This window comes from Ranitomeya variabilis, chromosome 4, assembly GCF_051348905.1.
Source record: "Ranitomeya variabilis isolate aRanVar5 chromosome 4, aRanVar5.hap1, whole genome shotgun sequence".
NCBI lineage: Eukaryota > Metazoa > Chordata > Amphibia > Anura > Dendrobatidae > Ranitomeya > Ranitomeya variabilis.
The window spans coordinates 713879736-713900101 of NC_135235.1; the positions used below are offsets into that span (position 1 = coordinate 713879736).

General features: G+C 45.4%; 1 protein-coding gene across 1 annotated transcript in view; it reads right to left on the reverse strand.

Moving 5' to 3' along the window:
* LOC143766564 (uncharacterized) overlaps window positions 1–20366 on the reverse strand; it is a 55814-nt gene that overhangs the window by 17856 nt on the left and 17592 nt on the right. Inside the window, exons 2-5 of the mRNA XM_077254343.1 lie at window positions 5166–5300; window positions 4860–5036; window positions 4654–4777; window positions 4473–4570 (exon numbers count right to left, since the gene is read on the reverse strand). Coding sequence (XP_077110458.1) covers window positions 4473–4570; window positions 4654–4777; window positions 4860–5036; window positions 5166–5300 — 534 coding nt within the window. The remainder of the gene's footprint in view (window positions 1–4472; window positions 4571–4653; window positions 4778–4859; window positions 5037–5165; window positions 5301–20366) is intronic.

Here is a 20366-nt window from a genome sequence, read left to right on the forward strand (position 1 = left end):
AAAGGGGTGACACCAATTCGGCTGGGAGAGATGGTGCATTATCTAAATAGATACCCAGATAGGATGGTGGCGAGGTTGTTGGAAGACGGTTTCAGGGACGGTTTTCGAATCCCATCTGTTAATGCGGCAGCAAATTTTTCTAAAAAGAATTTAAAATCGGCTAGTTTCCTGAGGTTGTGACGGAGAAGTTAGAAAAAGAAGTCAGTCTTGGCAGGATGGCAGGTCCGTTTGATTGTCCTCCCCTACAGAATTTGAAGGTATCGCCACTAGGTATAGTCCCAAAGAAAGAACCCAATAAATTTAGGATGATACATCATTTGTCCTTTCCTAGGGGATTGTCCGTGAATGACGGCATTGATCCGGAATTGTGCTCGGTGGTTTACACTTCTTTTGATGCAGCTATGCATTGGGTTCGGATGTGCGGTCAGGGAGCCAAGTTAGCGAAGACAGATATTGAAGCGGCGTTCAGGCTTCTACCTGTCCATCCTGATAGTATGCATTTGTTAGGGTGCTATTGGAATGGAGGTTATTTTGTTGACCGTTGTCTTCCCATGGGGTGTTCCCTATCTTGCGCGTATTTTGAAACCTTCAGCACCTTTTTGGAATGGGTGGTAAAAGACGTGTCAGGTTTAAATGCATGTATACATTACCTGGATGATTTTTTGTTCATAGGGGAGGCTCAGACTGCTGACTGTTCAATACTATTGCATTCAATGGAAAAGGTTGCTAAGAGTTTTGGGGTCCCATTAGCTGCAGATAAGACAGTGGGCCCAGTTACTGTTTTGAGTTTCTTAGGTATCGAAATTGATTCGTTGGAAATGGTTTGTAGATTACCAGCGGAAAAAATTGGCGAGTTGCGTGAAGAAGTGTTGAGGGAGCACAAGGCGAAGAAATTGAGATTACGTGAGGTACAGTCGTTGTTAGGCAAGTTAAACTTCGCTTGTTGGATCATGACGATGGGCTGAGCAAATTGCAGGAGGCTATCATTGTCAACAACAGGTGTAAAATCTCCCGTTCATTTTATTAGATTGAGAAAAAAGAGTTACGAGATGATCTTGCAGTTTGGGCGAGATTTTTGGAGGATTACAATGGTAAGTCCATTTGGATTGAGCCGGTAATAGATGCAGACGCTTTGGATCTGTTTGTCGCAGTATTCGACGGATGCGGTTTCGGATTGTTTTTTCAGGGTTCTTGGTTGTTGGCCGAATGGCCTGTTTTTTGGAAGGAACACGGGTGGTCAGCAAATCGTGTGCTGACGCACTTGTTTCCCATTTTGGTGGCCTTGTCGTTATGGGGCAAGGTTATCATGAACAAAAAGATACGTTTCCCATGTAGGTCAGAAAGCGAGGCGAGGGTGATAAATTCATTGTCAGCGGATTCCCCATTAGTGGTTAAAATTTTGCAACATATGGTCTTTTTGGGTTTATCGTATAACTTGTGGATCGTAGCCGAAGTCAGGTCATTGGAGAGTAACCCAGTTGTTGTCGCTCTCTCATCTCCAGGAGGAACGTCTTCGAGAGCTGGTGCCTCAAGCGAAAGCAGCGGGCATGGAGTGTCCGGTAGAGTTGTGGAATCTGCCTGGCGGGCTTTAGATGGTTTATTGGTGAACTCTCTATCTGTCAGGACCTGGAAGCAATATGATCATGCATGGAAGGTCTGGGAAGATTGGAACGGTTGTATAGGGGAGTGTTTACAGGATGAACCCAGATTGCTTTTGTTGATTGGACACCTAAAAGAAAAGGGTTGGTCCGTTTCTAAATTGAATAAGATGCTAGCAGGGCTAGCTTTTGGTTTTAAGGCAAGGGGTGTCAAGGATGTGACAAAATCGTTTTTGGTGTGTCAGGCGTTAAAAGGGTGGAAAAAGGGTTGGAAAGTCGAGGACTCGAGACGTCCGGTTTCGTATGAGGTGCTTTTGGTTTTAGGCGCACAGTTGCCGACGGTATGCTTATCGCAATGGGAAATTGACCTTTTCAGAGTAGCTTTTGCATTAGCCTTTTTCGGTGCATTTCGCCTCGGGGAGTTGGTCAGCCCCTCCAAATTAATGAAAGGGGGTGTACGGAGGGAAGATGTTAAGGTGTTTGGTGACAGGGTAGAGATTTTACTGCGGTCTTCTAAGACTGATGTTTGAGGTAGAGGGTGCAAAGTGTCTTTGTTTGCGGTTCCACGTTCCATTATGTATCCAGTATTGTGCGCAAATAATTTCATTAAACGCGAGGGCGTTTTATCCAACCCCTTTCTGATACACGAAGATGGGTCTTTTTTGTCGCGATTCCAGTTTATCGCAGTGTTTAAACGGTGTTTGGCAGCTGGGGGTATTTCGTCCACAAATTACAGTGGACACTCGTTTAGGATTGGGGCGGCGACTGAGGCGGCCAGAAGAGGTCTAGGTGAAGAAGCGGTCAAGAGAATTGGTCGGTGGGAATCAATCAGATTCAGATCTTACGTCCGCCCGGATTTAGTGGATTAGGATTTATATGCGTTGTGAAGGAATTTTTCTTAATTACATTTTTTGTTGTTTGTTTTAGGCAATACATCCCGTTTGGTCTGGATTTTAGGACATTCTTTTGTGTTCTGGGCGGCATTGAGGGCAGAGGTTCGGCCCGACGGGCGGCAGCTGGGGTTCCAGAGAGATTCTGCGACGTTGCGTTGGATCGGGAAGCGCGGGATGGTCTGGAGTCAATTCTTGCCGGAATTTCACCGATTTGTACGTTTAGACCGGGCCCTGGATTTGGTGGTGGTGCATTTGGGTGGAAATGATTTGGGGAAAAAACCTTACCGGGAACTCATAAAAGACATAAAATTTGACATGTTGCGGTTGTGGGCTTCGTTCCCAAGGTTGATTGTTGTGTGGTCTGACATTGTCCCTCGGAAGGTGTGGCGCGGGGCTAGGTCGGTTGAAGGAATAAACAAGGCAAGGATCAAAGTGAATAGGGCAATTTCACGTTTCAGGTCACGAAACAGAGCAGTGGTTGTTCGGCACGTTAATTTGGAATCCGGAAAAGGGGAATATTGGAGGTCGGATGGGGTTCACTTGAATGCGGTGGGGACGGACATGTGGTGCTTGGCCATTCAAGAGGGCATTGAAACCGGGCTGAAAGTTTGGAGGGACATAAATGTTTGAGGTGTCAGAACATTTATGTTGGTGGCGGGGGAGGGAGGTCCTCGGAGTTGGTGGAAAGGGCGTTGGAGGATTGCAGGGGGGGGGGATCTATATTGGTCCTGGACTCCCCCGGAGTGGATTATGAGTGGATGTGGCCAATCAGTCGGTGGAACGGATAATTATGGGACTTGGTATTTGTTGGTTTTGGCCGGGCTAGTCATTAGCTGCCTCCGAGCTGGTGCTTTGCGGCTGGGGTAAGACTAAGCCTGGAGGCCAAAAGGAATATTAAAGGTGAACTTTGGAAATACTTAATTTGGGGCTTCGAGGACCATCCCTTCCGAGTTTGGGTTGTTGTTTTATTTTTGTAATTGTATGTTAATAAAAAAGGCTGCTGTGGCCATTTAATCCAAGATTTGGTGTTATGTAATTTTTGGGTATTTTATTTAATGTTATTATAGGTTGGGGGGGTGGAATAGATAAAAGTTGTGGGAAATAGGGTATAGTCATCACAGGCGCTTGTGAGTCAAGTGTACCCCACACGTCATGCATCGTCAGACGCACGGCAAGTTAAAATCTGTTGCCTTGCGGGAGATCATAAGCTGGCAGCTGATGTCAGAGGGCACGTTGCCAGCGTATAATGACACTCACATATGATGGTACACACCTCAGATGTATCAGGTGGAGGACACCGCTGGACCTCAGCCAGGTCAGGATAAACTTTTTTTTTTGTAAAGCTGCAGTATGACGCTGCATTATACTACTATGGGGGTGCATTATACTACAAAGTGCATCATACCACTATGGGAGGGCATTATACTATGAGGTGCATTATACTATGAAGTGCATTATACCACTATGGGAGGGCATTATACTATGAGATGCATTATACTACTATGGAGGTGCATTATACTACTATGGGGGTGCATTATACTACTATGGGGGTGCATTATACTACTATGGGGGTGCATTATACTATTATGGGGGTGCATTATACTATTATGGGGGTGCATTATAGTACTATAGAGGTGCATTATATTCCTAAGGGGATGCATTATTCAACTATATATGACTATGGGATGCATTATACAGATGCAGAGTTTTTCTATGAGTGGGCAGTGGTACTGTGGAAGGTTCGAGAGTTGGAGACGGAGCTGGGGGGGTGTAGCCTGGGCAGAGTCCCAAGTGGGCACGAAAGTTTTGCCAGTATGGGACACCGAAATTCCTGGTGGCAGCCCTGCCTGCCATCTGCACCGTTCTCATTACACAAGTATAAAACATATAATACTGGTGAATAAAACAAGACCGAGCACAAGACCTTCACAGCCGTCTACACATCAGAGGGGAGATCTCATGACACCTTCTCTCCATCTACCTGATGATCCTGAGGAACATTGGGATCTTCTGGTTTATAGTCCTGTGGAAGAAGAGGATTGGGACATCTCTCTGGTGTTGTCCTCCTACTGGATAGAACTGGAGGAAGCACATACAGGGACTGAATTCATTCTTTACCTACAGATAATTATAGGCCGTATGTATTTAGTCCTGTCTATTACCTCGTGATGTGAGGGGCTGGGGAACCTCCATTATGATGTCCTTGTATACATCTTTGTGTCCTGCTAAATACTCCCACTCCTCCATGGAGAAATAGATGGCGACATCCTGACACCTTATAGGAACCTGACACACACAATGATACCGTTATACCCAGAAACCTTCACAGTGTTACTGTATAATGTCCCAGCATTCCCAGCAGTGTCACCTGTCCAGTCAGCAGCTCAATCATCTTGTAGGCGAGTTCTAGGATCTTCTGGTCATTGATGTCCTCATGTATCAGGTGAGGTGGAGTCCCCATGACTGGGCTTAGGGGTCTTCCCAATCCCTCAGACACAGGGTCCTGACAGCATTCACTAGAGGTCTTCTTCACTACTGTGTAATCCTGGTTATGGAGAGACACATTAATAAATCTCACTACAGACATTTCCAGAGTCCTCACCTCTCCAGTTCTGTCCATCTGTTATTCCCATAGATAAGAATGATGTAATGTGATGTCATCAGAGTCTCTCACCTCTCCAGTAAGCCGGAGGAGGATCTCTAGGGTGAGGTGTAATATCCTCTCCGCCATCTTGTCTCTGTCCATATCCATCCTTAATGGGTAAATCAGGAAAATTCTCTTACATAGAAGATCCGATATTGTAGAGACCTGAATGAGAAGAAGATGAGCCGATGTAACATCATAAAAATCCTGTGTAATAATACAATTACTGGAGATAATAAGGGAAACACATGAGTGATTATTTTACAGTATTTAGTTTTCTTCTTTACATCTACTAATAAAACCTATATACACGGCTCAAAAAAATAAAGGGAACACTAAAATACCACATCCTAGATATCACTGAATGAAATATTTCAGATGCAAATTTTTATGCGTTACATAGTGGAATGTGTTGAGAACAATAAAACATAAAAATGATCAATGTAAATCAAAATGAATATCCCATGGAGGTCTGGATTTGGAATGATACTCAAAATCAAAGTGGAAAATCAAATTACAGGCTGATCCAACTTCAGTGGAAATGCCTCAAGACAAGGAAATGATGTTCAGTTGTGTGTGTGTGTTGCCTCCTTGTGCCTGTATGACCTCCCTACAAGTCTGGGCATACTCCTGATGAGGCGGCGGATGGTCTCCTGAGGGATGTCCTCCCAGACCTGGACTAAAGCATCCGCCAACTCCTGAACAGTCTGTTGTGCAACGTGACGTTGATGGATCGTGCAAGACATGATGTCCCAGATGTGTTCAATCAGATTCAGGTCTGGGGAACGGGCAGGCCAGTCTGTAGCTTCAATGCCTTCATCTTGCAGGAACTGCTGACACACTCCAGCCACATGAGGTCTGACATTGTCCTGCATTAGGAGGAACCCAGGGCCAACTGCACCAGCATATGGTCTCACAAGGGGTCTGAGGATCTCATCTCGGTACCTAATGACAGTCAGGCTACCTCTGGCGAGCACATGGAGGGCTATGTGGCCCTCCAAAGGAATGCCACCCCACACCATTACTGACCCACTGCCAAATCGGTCATGCTGAAGGATGTTGCAGGCAGCAGATCGCTCTTCACGGCGGCTCTACACTCCGTCACGTCTGTCACATGTGCTCAGTGTGAACCTGCTTTCATCTGTGAAGAGCACAGGGCACCAGTGGCGAATTTGCCAATCCTGGTCTTCTGTGGCAAACGCCAATCTTCCTGCACTGTGTTGGGCTGTGAGCACAACCCATGAGGAAATCACAGCTAGAATAAGTTGTAAAAACTGTACTTAAAAAATTACCTTTAATTACGTCTTAACGCAGTAAGGTGATAACAAGGACCACTACCACCATTTTAAAGATACCAGGAGGTGCCTGTACCCATCACTAAACTGAACTGTTCCTACCTACCAGCGGAGGTTGGCACCCTACACCTGTGCAATGGCGCCCCCGATCACTGGCGACTGTCCCTCCTACCCCTATCCAGCCCTGTGGGATGGGGAAAGGAATAGGAGTAGAGATATTGAAATGAGAGTTTGTTTGGACAGTATACCACAATAATAGTGATTGAAGAGATTGCTAAGACCGGCACAATAGCAACATGGATCAACATGCACCGTATCATGCAGCACACTATGAAGGGGTATCGTTTCCTTATGTGCTTGCACTCTGAACCCTGCTATTGTGCCGGTCATAGCAACTTCTTCAGCAGCTAAGTAGTCTCTTTATACTATGTATACTTTATTCACTCCTGATGAACCTTGAAAGGGGAAATGAGTGTGTTTCAGAGCTCTGAGGTTTTTTTTCTTTTCATAACTTCTTGATTTGATGACATGTACCTGTTCTTTAACATGCAGCTGAGCCTTATCTGGTTTTGAATATTTTTGGGCTTATTGCTTAACCCCTTTCTGCCATCGGACGTACTGTCCCGTCCATGCGACCTGGGACTTAAAGGGACTGTCCTCCATAGTACACGCCTGCGTAAGGCAAGATTGCCTTGTGCAGGCATGTACTACAGAGGACAGAGAATGAACTTCAATCCAATATTGCAGCCAGCATGCAGCCAGCGGGTAAGGAAAGGGTGAATCAAACACCCGAAAACCCCACCCCTATGGCTGAAGATTGTTCCCTCCAAATTAAGGTGACAGAGTCCCTTTAATTCCCATGGACGGGAAAGTATGTAATACCCGATCAGCCGCGCTCACAGGGGGAGCACGGTTGATCACAGCCGAGTGTCAGCCGATTATCACAGCTGACATCCGGCACTGTGACCGCTCCTGGCACTTTAACCCCCGAAACACTGCGATTAAACATGATCACAGCGTTCCGTGGCATAGGGAAGCATCGCGCAGGGATGGGGCTCCCTGCGTGCTTCCCTGAGACCCTCGGAACAATGCGATGTGATCACGCTGTCCAAGGGTCTCCTTCGTAATCCTCACTGCGGATCCAAGATGGCCGAGGGGGTCCGTCCGGGTCCTGCAGGGAGGTTGGCTTGTGAGCAAAGTGTCAGATCAGCGATCTGATAATATATAGTGATGTCCCCCCGTGGGGCAAAGTAAAAAAAAAGTTTAAAAAAACCCCCCGCCGAACAAAAAGTGTTAAAACACGCGGTCAAAAAGACAGATATAAATAAACATAGTACTGCTGAAAACGTCATCTTGTCCTGCTAAAAATTGAGCCAGCATACAGCGTCATTAGCGAAACAAATAAAAAGCTATAGCCCTCAGAATAAAGTGATGCAAAATTATTTTTTATATAAAATTGTTTTTATTGTATAAAAGCGCCAAAACATAAAAAAAAATATAAATGAGATATCGCTGTAATCGTACTGACCCGAAGAATAAAACTGCTTTATCAATTTTACCAAACGCAGAACGGTAGGCACCCCTCCAAAAAAGAAATTCATGAATTGCTGGTTTTTGTTCATGCTGCCTCACAAAAATCGGAATAAAAAGCGATCAAAAAAGTCACGTGCCCGAAAATTGGTACCAATAAAAACATCAACTTGTTCAGCAAAAAACAAGACCTCACGTGACTCTGTTGACCAAAATATGGAAAAATTATAGCTTCCAAAATGTGGAGAAGCAAAAACTATTTTTTGCAATAAAAAGCGTCTTTTAGTGTGTGACAGCTGCCAAATATAAAAACCCGCTATAAATAGTAAATCAAACCCCCCTTTATCATCACCTTAGTTAGGGAAAAATAATAAAATAAAAAAAATGTATTAATTTTCCCATTAGGGTTAGGGCTAAAGTAAGGGTTGGGGCTAAAGTTAGGGTTGGGATTACATTTACGGTTGGGATTAGGGTTAGGGGTATGTCAGGGTTAGGTGTGCTTAGGATTATGGTTGAGATTAGGGTTAGGGGTGTGTTGGGAGTTAGGGGTGTGGTTAGAGTTGGGATTAGGATTAGGGGTGTGTTGGGGTTAAGGGTGTATTGGGGTTAGGGGTGTGGTTAGGGTTGGGATTAGGGGTGTGTTCGGGTTAGGGTTGGAGTTACAATTGGGAGGTTTCCTCTGTTTAGACACATCAGGGGCTCTCCAAAAGCAACATGGCATCCAATCTCAATTCCAGCCAATTCTGCGTTGAAAAAGTAAAACAATGCTCCTTCCCTTCTGAGCTCTCTTGTAGGCCCAAACAGGGGTTTATCCCAATATATGGGGTAGCAGCATATTCAGGACAACTTGGACAACAACTATTGGGGTCCAATTTCTCTAGTTACCCTTAGGAAAATAAAAATTTGGGGGCTAAAATTCATTTTTGTGGGAAAAAAGATTTTTTATTTTCATGGCTCTGCATTATAAACTGTAGTGAAAAACTTGGGGGTTCAAAGTTCTCACAACACATCTAGATAAGTTCCTTTGGGGGTCTAGTTTCCATTATGGGGTCACTTGTGGGGGGTTTCTACTGTTTAGGTACATGAGGGGCTCTGCAAACGCAACGTGACGCCTGCAGACCATGCCATCAAAGTCTGCATTCCAAACGGCGCTCCTTCCCTTCCGAGCTGTGCCATGAGCCCAACAGTAGTTTACCCCCACACATGGGGTATCAGCGTACTCAGGACAAATTGTACAACTTTTGGGGTCCAATTTCTGCTGTTACCCTTGGTAAAATAAAACAAATTGGATCTGAAGTAAATTTTGTGTGAAAAAGTGAAATGTTCATTATTTTTTTTTTAAACATTCCAAATATTCCTGTGAAACACCTGAAGGGTTAATAAACTTCTTGAATGTGGTTTTGAGCATCTTGAGGAGTGCAGTTTTTTAGAATGGTGTCATGGATCGCCCCCAGGTGTAGGGCAGTGGGGTACTCGGTACCGGGTCCCTCTGTCTCGGTTCTGGGGATGTCACAGTGGCCCGACCCGGTCCGTGGCCCTGCTAAGGAGCGCCCAATTAAAGGTATAGTTTGTCAAGTGTTTGTGACGCCACCTGTGGTATTCGGTCAGGGTGACCGATGCTGCTAGGGGTCCGCTGGGGTGATGGAATGGCAGCTAGATGTTATACCTTCCCACAGGTGAAGTATGTCCCCAGGGCTTCCCTTAATGAGTAAGGTGGTAATGGTGGGTGTTGTAAGGCACGACGAGGACACAAAGGTTGCAGTCTCTTTACCTTTTACTGAAGACTTCAGCGTCCACAGTCCAGAGTACCGTTCACAGGGCTGGCTGAGTCTGGCCGGTCTGAAGGCACATCCAGAGTTCCCTTTGCAGGTGGAAATCAGTAGCCTTCCTACTAGCGCCTGTGTGTTGTAGTACCTCCCTGCTGAGCACCACGGGATAGTCCTCACATCTGTCGTGTATATTTCTGTTTCTCTCTCTCCCCGTCCCCCAGATGGTATGGATAGGACGACCCATATGATGGGGTAGGCCTGGAGCTATTTTATAGGGACCCTAGTGACGCCCCTCTCCCACAATTTGCCTCCGTTGTCTTCATTAGGTTAAAGGTTGGGCAGCCAACTTGGAGTTAACTGTCCTGCCATTGTTTGAAGTAATGCGTAGAGCCAATTACTCCCTCGGTGTTCCGGCCACCGGCTACGCGCCTCAGAAGGATGTTGCCGATCTTAAGGCAGGACTCCTCCTGGTATTAACTCCTTGTGCTGTGATCTCGTTTCTCACTTCTCCACAATATACTTCGCTTCTTGTCCTTTGTTAGGATGCTGCCACAATGAGGTGCAGGCGCAGCTCCGTAACGTTCTATCTCTTGCTATGTCTCTGTCAGGATCCCACCCGACAGGGACCTCTGTCTGCAGCTCAGATGTTCCTCCTTCTCTCCCTGTCTGCCTAACAGGTCTTCTCTGGGTCTCACCCAGGCAGCTTCTCTCTAACTTCCTATCCAACCCCCAGTTTTACCCGAGTGTGAGGAGTGGCCTGATAGAACCCTTTGCTCCCCCTTGTGGTTGGAGTGTGAAGTGTAGTGTGTGACTGATACCTGGTCAGGTGAACTCCTTTAATACCATCAGACGTAATATCACTCCCCCTGATGGAAGAGCGACATTACTGCAACGACCAGGACTCTGGGGCGCTGCATGTCACACTTGGGTATTTTCTATTATATCGATCCCTCAAAGTGACTTCAAATGTAATGTGGTCCCTAAAAAAAAAATGGTGTTGTAAAAATGAGAAATTGCTGGTCAACCCTTATAACTCCAACAAAAAAAATTTGGGTTCCAAAATTGTGCTGATGTAAAGTAGACATGTGGGAAATGTTACTTACTTTGTGTGTGACATATCTCTGTGATTTAAGGGCATGAAAATTCAAAGTTGGAAAAAAATTTTCCACAGCTAAATGCAAGTAATGTTGAGGAAATTTTACCACTAACATGAAGTACAATATGTCATGAGAAAACACTGTCAGAATCACCGGGATCCGTTGAAGCGTTCCAGAGTAATAACCTCATAAATGAACAGTGGTCAGAATTGTAAAAATTGGCCCGGTCATTAACATGCAAACCACCCTTGGGGTTAAGGGGTGAATGCCCTGGGATCATGCAATATTTATGCAGGCTATGATATTTATATATGACATTGGCCAACTGTTTAGTTCCTACTCAGACAGTATAACTATTTGCCCTATATGAGGAAGCGGAACTATATTGATCATTTATTAGTTTGAGCTCACTTGTATGTTAGTTTTGGATAGTAAACTGTTGAGTCTAACATATCATTGCCATCATTGTTAGACTTCACCCCTTCACTGCCCCTCATATGGAAATGATCTTATGGTCTTAGGGTTAGGAGGGACAGCCGTCTGGAGCGGGGGCACCAACAAAATCGTAAATATCATATAGGGTGCCAACCTCCGCTGATAGGCAGGAGATAGATAAGGGTAAGGCCCCTTCAATTCATTTTGACCCCTCATCAAGTCTATATTATCTTTTACAACTCCCTTTATCTTGGGTACGTGAAAATCTAAATATATTTTCACTCACGTGGTTTACTACCCCACATTAAAATTTTGGCAGTAATAATAAAAAAGTAACACATCAATCCCCCACTATAATTGTGGTATACTGTCCAAACAAATTCATTTCATTATCTCTCCTATTTCTTTCCCCATCCCACAGGGCTGGATAGGGGTAGGAGGGATAGTCGATGGGGAGCGGGGGTGCCATTGCGCAACTGTAGGATGCCAACCTCCGCTGGTAGGTAGGAACAGTTCAGTTTAGTGGGTACAGGCGCCTCCTGTTATCTTTTAAATCGTGGTAGTGGTCCTTAATATCACCTTACTGCGTTAAGACGTAATTAAAAGGTAATTTTTTTTTTTAACTACAGTTTTTACACAGTGAATTTTTTTCTGTGAGCACAACCCCCATCTTTGGACATCGGTCACTCAGACCATCTTCATGGAGTCGGTTTATAGCCGTTTGTGCAGACACATGCACATTTGTGGCCTGCTGGAGGTCATTTTGCAGGGCTCCTCCTGTTCCTCCTTGCACAAAGGCTGAGCCCCTTCCACATCTCCTGGTGTACTGGCCTGTCTCCTGCTAGCGCCTCCAGCCTCTGGACACTACGCTGAGACACAGCAAAACTTCTTGCCACAGCTCACATTGATGTGCAATCCTGGATGAGCTGCACTACCTGAGCCACTTATGTGGGTTGTAGAGTTCGTCTCTTGCTACCATGAGTGTGTAAGCACAACCAACATTCAAAAGTGACCAAAACATCAGCCAGATAGCATTGGTACCGAGATGTGGTCTGTGGTCCCCACCTGCAGAACTACTCCTTTATTGAGTGTGTCTTGATAATTGCAAATAATGTCCAGCTGTTGTCTATTCCATTTGCACAACAGCATGTGAAATTGGTTGTCAAACAGTGTTGCTTCCCAAGTGGACAGTTTGATTTCACAGAAGTTTGATTTACTTGTAGTTATAGTCTGTTGTTTAAGTGTTCCCTTTATTTTTTTGAGCAGTGTATTTTAGGCCGCAGACAACAAGCAGTTTCTTCCTCGGAGTCGGTAGCTGAATACGTTGCCTTTAGACTCCTCTTCCATAACGCTAATTCTCGTCTCATTTACCTAAACTGGAATCGGCATTAGCAATACTGCAGGAGATATTCATTACGTGACATGAGAAATAACTACTTCTTGATGAGAATGACATCATCTTCTACTACGGCTCTAGAAACATATTTGTCCAGAGTCCGTCACTGACCCCATCACCACCGGCCGTCTATATGAATGATTCCCGATTCCCTGCACTGTAATCTTCTAGCACATTAGATCACATGTCTGAGTCACACACAGAAGTTTGAGGCTTTTATAAAAACTGTCATGCTGCTGCAGTGCAGTATAACGCAACCTCCACCAGAGGGAGCTTGAGAGGGAAGTGAGACTGCATACACAGAGAAGCACTGCAGAGCAGCAGCATAGGCACCACCAAGTGCCGAGAGAGTGGTCCAACAAGCCGAGTCAAAAAACAACAATAGGCAGAAGTACTAAAGAGATCAGCAATACACGTGGTCAGGAACAAGCCAGGAGTTTCAGCAACGGTCAGAAGCGGATAAGACAGGAGGCAGAAGAGAGTCTGAATACAAGCCAAGTCAGAAACCAGAGTATCAAAACCGAAACGCTGGAAAAAGGGCAGACAGAGGGAGTCAACAGACACGGGGGCAAGTCAGGGATCACAGCAGGACAAACCAAGAGCTACCAGAGTCAGGTTCACACGCCGAAGGCAGAACTATAGCTGACACCGCCAGCAGGATGCATGGGAGCTAAATAGCAAACCTGAACCCAGAATGAGGCAGAGCAAAGTTAACTTGACATGATCCCCCCGGAAAAAGGGCAGACAGGATTAAACCCTGGCACGGATCATGACAAAAAGCTTTTTTGTTTGCACAAACACAGCGGACAGAAATTATCTGATCCCAAAGTCTCCATGTACAGTGTTTTATGGGATTTATTTCTGGCCTTAGGCTTTCCTATATTACAGGGGAAAAAAAAAAACAGATACTAAAAATTATTTTTTTTGACACGCTAAACATTTGTTTTACTCTTTTGGGCCCCAGAACATAGATTTACACTGCAGGGATTGCACAGGGGCGGCTACAACGAAGCCCTGGTAGTTTAACCACTTGCTGCTGCCAAAATCAAACATGGCATCTAAGCAGATGTGACGGAGTTTGGCTGAATGCCCTCCGACCCAAAGTACTCAATAGTATGGGGCGGCCTAGTTACTACGATACTTACATGCCTAATAATGGTGTCTGGGCCTGAAATGTATGACGGTCTATTAGGCCGGGCCAGAGGCAGCGTCCAATAAGACAACCCCTTCTTGATTAATATGTTTGGCCCCGATTATAATAATAAACCCTATACTCAACTCCCGTGCTGGAACCGTTTGCATTATTTAAATGTACCTGTAAATTCTAAATGTACCTGCATTGTTTGCTGAATTAAATAATAAAATTCCTGTAGTAAAACACCCGTTAAAAGTTCCCTCAATAATACAATACACGTTTGCGGCGGCGGCGCTCAAAGAGACAAAGAAAACCCAGATATTGTGCAAAGAAAGTAAACATTTATTTAACCAAAAAATAACTGTTTAGGATCGGGGTCTATCTGAGGGTGAGATGTGGTGGACCTTGGGGGTGTGGAGCTGAGGATTGGGTGGTAGTTGATGAAGGCGTTACAGGGGAAGGGGCAACAAATTAAAGGATTGAATCATGGATGGAACTGGACACATTGGGAGTAGACAACACAGTGTAATCATAGGAATGGATAGATAAACTGGAAGGGACAGACACAAGGGAAGGTAGTGACACATTTGAGAACAAAGAAGCATTGGTAGGTGGGGGTACAGGTGGTGGGTCCAATTTTAGCAGGGGTTTTTTTGACTCCGGGTCTTCGTCCTGGTGGAAATGTTATTAGTTTTGGACCTTTGCTTTCTTGGCCAAGTGGGAGAGGTGGCCTCTGTAGCAGTCTTTCGGTGTGGTGCTGGACTGGGCAGCGTGGTGGATGCTGCTGACTGCAGGGGTAACATAGAAACATAGTTATTAAGGTTGAAGGAAGATTTTAAGCCCATCTAGTTCAAACCATAGCCTAACCTAACATGCCCTAACATGTTGATCCAGAGGAAGGGGAAAAAACCCATGTGGCAAAGAGTAAGCTCCACATTGGGTAAAAAAGGGAATTAGACCTACCGGTAATTCGGTTTCCAGGTAGTCCCTCAGGACAGCACAATGGATGGATGGAGGATGTCCTTCCTTTGACCTATAGCGGGACAGGATCATAGAGAGGTTAAAAGGACCCTCCCACCTCCACCCTCCAGTGTTTTTTCAAAGTACCACAGAAGGATGGAAATAAATGGTCTAAACATGCCCTTACAAACACGTGTGTTATAATCCATTTAACAGCTTCATCTTAATTTTGAGCCATGGTGACTCAAAGGACGAACGATCTCCCGGTAAATTAATCCCGTACAAGCCTAAAAAGAGAAACATAAGGGAGGGAACTAAGGGTGCTGTCCTGAGGGACTACCTGGAAACCGAATTACCGGTAGGTCTAATTCCCTTTTTCCATTACGTCCCTCAGGACAGCACAATGGAGAATACCAAAGAAACTCTCCCAGGGTGGGTACAGAAGCCCAGGAATCAAAGTCCCAGGCTAAAACCAGACTAGATGTATAAATGATATGAAAGATCAGAAAAACCATAGATATCTAAAGAGATCCGCAAAGAAAATCACCGTAGTGAGTGTCTGATATACATCTATAATGGCCAATTTCAGTATGAATGTGGTAAACGAAATAAGCATCAGAAACAAAGAGGGAAATTCACCCATTGTACTCCAATACCAATAATGAACCACAGCAAGTTATTTATTGTGATAGATACTTATAGACATCGCTGCCCCAGAATATGGTTAGAGAACCTTATTGCCCAGCAAAATATGGTGAAAGTCACAGCCACCACACAATGAAGACTGTACCGACCAATAATAAACTGGATGTGCTTATAACAGGAACTATGAAGCAATATAATGCAATATGATGTCCAAAGGCACTATTAAGTAATCTGATTCAATACGATGCAATATGATGCAAAGTCACTATGAAGCGCTATAATGCATATAGCAACTATGAAGAAATATGATGCACAAAGGCAATCTGAAGCACTATGATGCAAACACGAACAATGAAGCAATATGATGCATATAGGAATAATGAAGCAGTATGATGCATGAAGTAACTATGAATCGCTATGGTGCATATAGGAACAATGAAGCACTATAATGCATATAGGAACTATGAAGCAATATGATGCATGAAGGAGCTATAAAGCACAATGGTGCATATAGGAACAATGAAGCAATATGCTGTAATATAATGCACAAAGGCAATATGAAGCGCTATGGTGCATATAGGAACAATGAAGCAATATGCTGTAATATAATACACAAAGTCACTATGAAGCGCTATGATGCATATAGGAAACATGAAGCAATATGCTGTAATCTAATGCACAAAGGCAATATGAAGCGCTATGATGCGTATAGGAACCATGAAGCAATATGCTGTAATATAATGCACAAAGGCATTATGAAGCGCTATGATGTGTATAGGAACCATGAAGCAATATGCTGTAATCTAATGCACAGAGGCAATATGAAGCGTTATGATGCATATAGGAACCATGAAGCAATATGATACACAAAGGCAATATGAGCACTATGATGCATATAGGAACAGAGATGCAATATATGATGCAGAAAGGCAATATGAAGCACTCTGATGCATAAAGGAACCATGAAGCAATATGATGCAATATGATACACGAAGTAACTATGAAGCGCTATGATGCATATAGGAACTATAAAGCAATATGATGCCGTATGATAACCCAGAGGCACTCAATATGTTGCATAGATGTACTATGATTCAGTATCATGCACAGAGACCCTCCATATGATGCATAAAAGCAGTATGATGCAGTATTATGCACGGAGGCACTTGATATGATGCACAGAAAGACTAGGCTATGCTTGAAGGTGCCAAACAAGAGACCAGGCCTACACTTTTAAGCAAAAGAGCAATCTATCAGAGGTCCAGATAAATCTCCACTCTGAACAGTACCTCTCATTTGTCAGACTGACTCCACCCAAAGGAGCTAATTAATGAGCCGCAGCTGGAGGGCAGATTTCATGAAGACAATGTGCTGAATAAACACCTTGTGTCCTCCTACGGACGGAGTAGTTAAGTTGCAAAGAAAAGTGAAACACTTGTTTATTGAACCAAAAAATGGAAAGCATGCTTCAAAAAAAAAAAAAAAAAAAAATCACTCTGAAGACCAATCATAAGGCTCTGTGCAGACAAAACCTGCAACTAACTGAAGTCCAGTCATGAGATGTAGCCTGGACATATGGCCCTACCATAGCCTAGAGGTCCAAGGCCTAGCTGCAAATGGGTTCCAGGTACAGCTTTGACACAAAGGCATGAGACTAGAGTCAGCCCAGAGGCCCAGGCCAACAATGCAACATTTAAACCATGCACTCACCTGTGCTGGCTCCATACCTGCTAGAAGACAGGGGGAGCTGGTAACGCCGAAAGCCTACCGTGGAAGGAAGCGGCGTCCCCATTACTCTTCTCCTGTGCCCCCTTCCGTGTTCCATCGTAGAACGCACGCCAAACCTATGTGCCGGCGCTCCTCTCTGGCATCACTGTAAGCGCCACAGCCTTCTCCACCACACGACATAGAGGTGTTTTGCTGGTTGGCGTCCGAGCCGAGAGCCCCCCACCGGGAGGAAGCGGCTCTACCCAGGAGCCCGTCCGCTCGACTGGTCTCTGGGGCTGAGGGACTCCCCACCGGGGAGTTTCCACCCTGGGCTACTTGACAGGGGGAAGGATTAAACTAGCCGCACGATCCCCCTGAGCCCATTGCACAGGCTGACTGTTGGCTGAGGAACCTCTCAAAGAGGAGTCGGCCACGGTCCACTTGACAGGGGTGAGAGAATCCACAGGCTATCTTCGCTCTAGGAGCAACCTCTCATACAACCGTCCCCTGTAGGGACAGGAAAATCACTGGAGGGTGGAGGTGGGAGGGTCCTTTTAACCTCTCTATGATCCTGTCCCGCTATAGGTCAAAGGAAGGACATCCTCCATCCATCCATTGTGCTGTCCTGAGGGGCGTAATGGAAAAAATGTCTTCCCGACTCCACATACGGCAATCAGACTAGTTCCCTGGATCAACGCCCTATCAAGGAATCTAGTGTATATACCCTGTAACATTATACTTTTCAAGAAAGGTATCCAGTCCCCTCTTAAATTTAAGTAACGAATCACTCATTACAACATCATACGGCAGAGAGTTCCATAGTCTCACTGCTCTTACAGTAAAGAACCCGCATCCGTAATTATGCTTAAACCTTCTTTCCTCCAGACGTAGAGGATGCCCCCTTGTCCCTGTCTCAGGTCTACAAGTAAAAAGGTCATCAGAAAGGTCTTTGTACTGTCCCCTCATATATTTATACATTAAAATAAGATCACCCTTTAGACTTCATTTTTCCAAACTAAATAACCCCAAGTGTAATAACCTATCTTGGTATTGCAGACCCCCCAGTCCTCTAATAACTGAACTTGGTAGCATGGTGGGTGCTGAACTTGGGAGCGTCGTAGATGCTGCTGGCCGCAGGGATGATGAAGTTGGCTGCGTGGTGGCTCTGTGAACTGGAGGCGGTGGTGGTGGAGGATAGTTCGTCACTCTGGGAGTTTGAAAGTAGATGTTCGGCTGCTGGTAATATCTTCTGGCCTGTTGATTGTAACTTTGTGACTGCTGCAGCTGCAGCAATGCTTGGCTGTAAGCAGCCTGGCAGGCCTGCATGACGTTGATCTGGAATTGAGGCGTAAAGTTTTCTGACACTTCCCGCTATATTGAAGGAAAAAAAAAAAAAAAATGTCACGCCGGTCTCTCAAGGTCGGCTTCCAGGCGATCAAGGCGTTTGCTGACATCCTGTATAAGTGTGTTCACATGGGTAAATCCACTCTTCAGTCTATCACCAAGCACCTTAATCCCATCCTGGAAGACCGAGCGTAAGTGCATAAACTCGGGCATGAGTTACCTCTCCCAGGCCCTCTGCTGCTGATGAGAAGACCCAACAAAAGCAGCGGCAGAGGGCTGGGAGAAGGGAAAACCGGATGGATCGGCGGCTGCCTCTTCCTCAGCCTGTTAGGCCTGACAGGTTGCTACATCGCTGGTGGATGATTGGGATTGTGCTTGTTCATTGGCCGGTCGATGAGGGTCCACTCCAACAGAGAACAATCCAGGTTGTGTGGTGAAAAAAAACAAAAAAAACACATTAGTAAAACACCAAAAAAAGGTTAAATAGTAAGACAAAACAAAAGATACTCACATTCGGGTAGCAAGCGCAGGCATCAGAAAAGCAAGGTTCCGATGGTATTTGTATTTGCCGAGTATCCTTTGAGCAGCACCACTTTTAACCTGGTTCTCCTGTCTCATGTCCTTGTTGAAGAGATCCTTCATCGAGCGCCAACGCACTCTTATTCTCTTCACTGTGGTGGGGAAAAAAAAGGAAAAAAATAATTGTAAAACAATGCACCTACATTTACAGTAATAGGGAATCTCCACATACCTTCACTAGAAGAGCTGCACACCAGGTATATGGCAGTTCTCTGAGCACAGGACCTGTGATGAGGTCACAGAAGGGGAGGAGTCAGGGGTCACATGATCAGGGGCCTCAGTGTATGCAGGACTCTGCTGTGCTGGTTGTCATGGTGCTGGATGAGGGGAAGTTTGTGTTTGGGTCAGGAGGGGTTTACAGTGTGGATGTAGCAGAGCCGTGTGTGTACGAGGTGTACGGAGCGGAGCCGCATTTGTACAAGGTGTATGGAGCGGAGTCGTGTGTGTACGGATGTACGAGGTGTACAGAAGTCATTGAGCTGTAGGTTGGATTGCTGCTAAAGGGAAAAAAAATCTCTTTAATTCTTCTTTGTTAGCGAGTGTGAACGAGCTGAGTGTGACCGGAGCGTGAGTGCGAACTGAAGTAAGTGTGTGTCTTGTGATTTAGTGACTTTGGATTCAGGGAGTTTACAAGGGAGGAATTACTGAATTGCTTTTTGCATTTTATTAATATTCTAAATTTCTTTTTAACGTTTCTGTCTGGTGGAATCCCCATTAGGAAATGTGCTCCACTATTGTTAATGCCATCCAGTGCACATCTGGCCACATGTATGCAGTCCTTGATCAGCCAGTCGAGGGTGCATACTGCTGTGCGAGATGTGAGCATGTTGTGCATTTGGAAGCCCGGATTCTGAATCTAAATGTGCAGCTGGCAACACTGAGATCCATAGACAATATGGAGAGGAGTCTGCTGCTCACTGAGTTCAATGAGACAGATGAGGGGGGATGGTAGGATGGAGCTGCAGGACAGTGTGGCAGTTAGCTGGGTGAGAGAAGGCCGGGTAGAGGAAAGAGTGCCAGGGAGGCTAGTCCTGATCTGTACACCCCAATACGTTTGCCAAGTTGGCAGATGAGGGCGGTCCCCCTACAGGGGTAGCACTACTGCAGCCAGGCATGTCCTCTGAAAGCCGGAGGAGTGACTGCTCCAGTAAGGAGGGAAATAGGAGAGCAGGGCAGGCCAGACAGGTGCTGGTAGTGGGGGACTCAGTTATTAGAGGAGCAGATAGGGCAATCTGTCACAAAGACAGGGATCGTCGAACGGTGTGCTGCCTACCTGGCGCTCGAGTCTAACACATCGCTAATCGGGTGGACCGATTACTGGGAGGGGCTGGTGAGGACC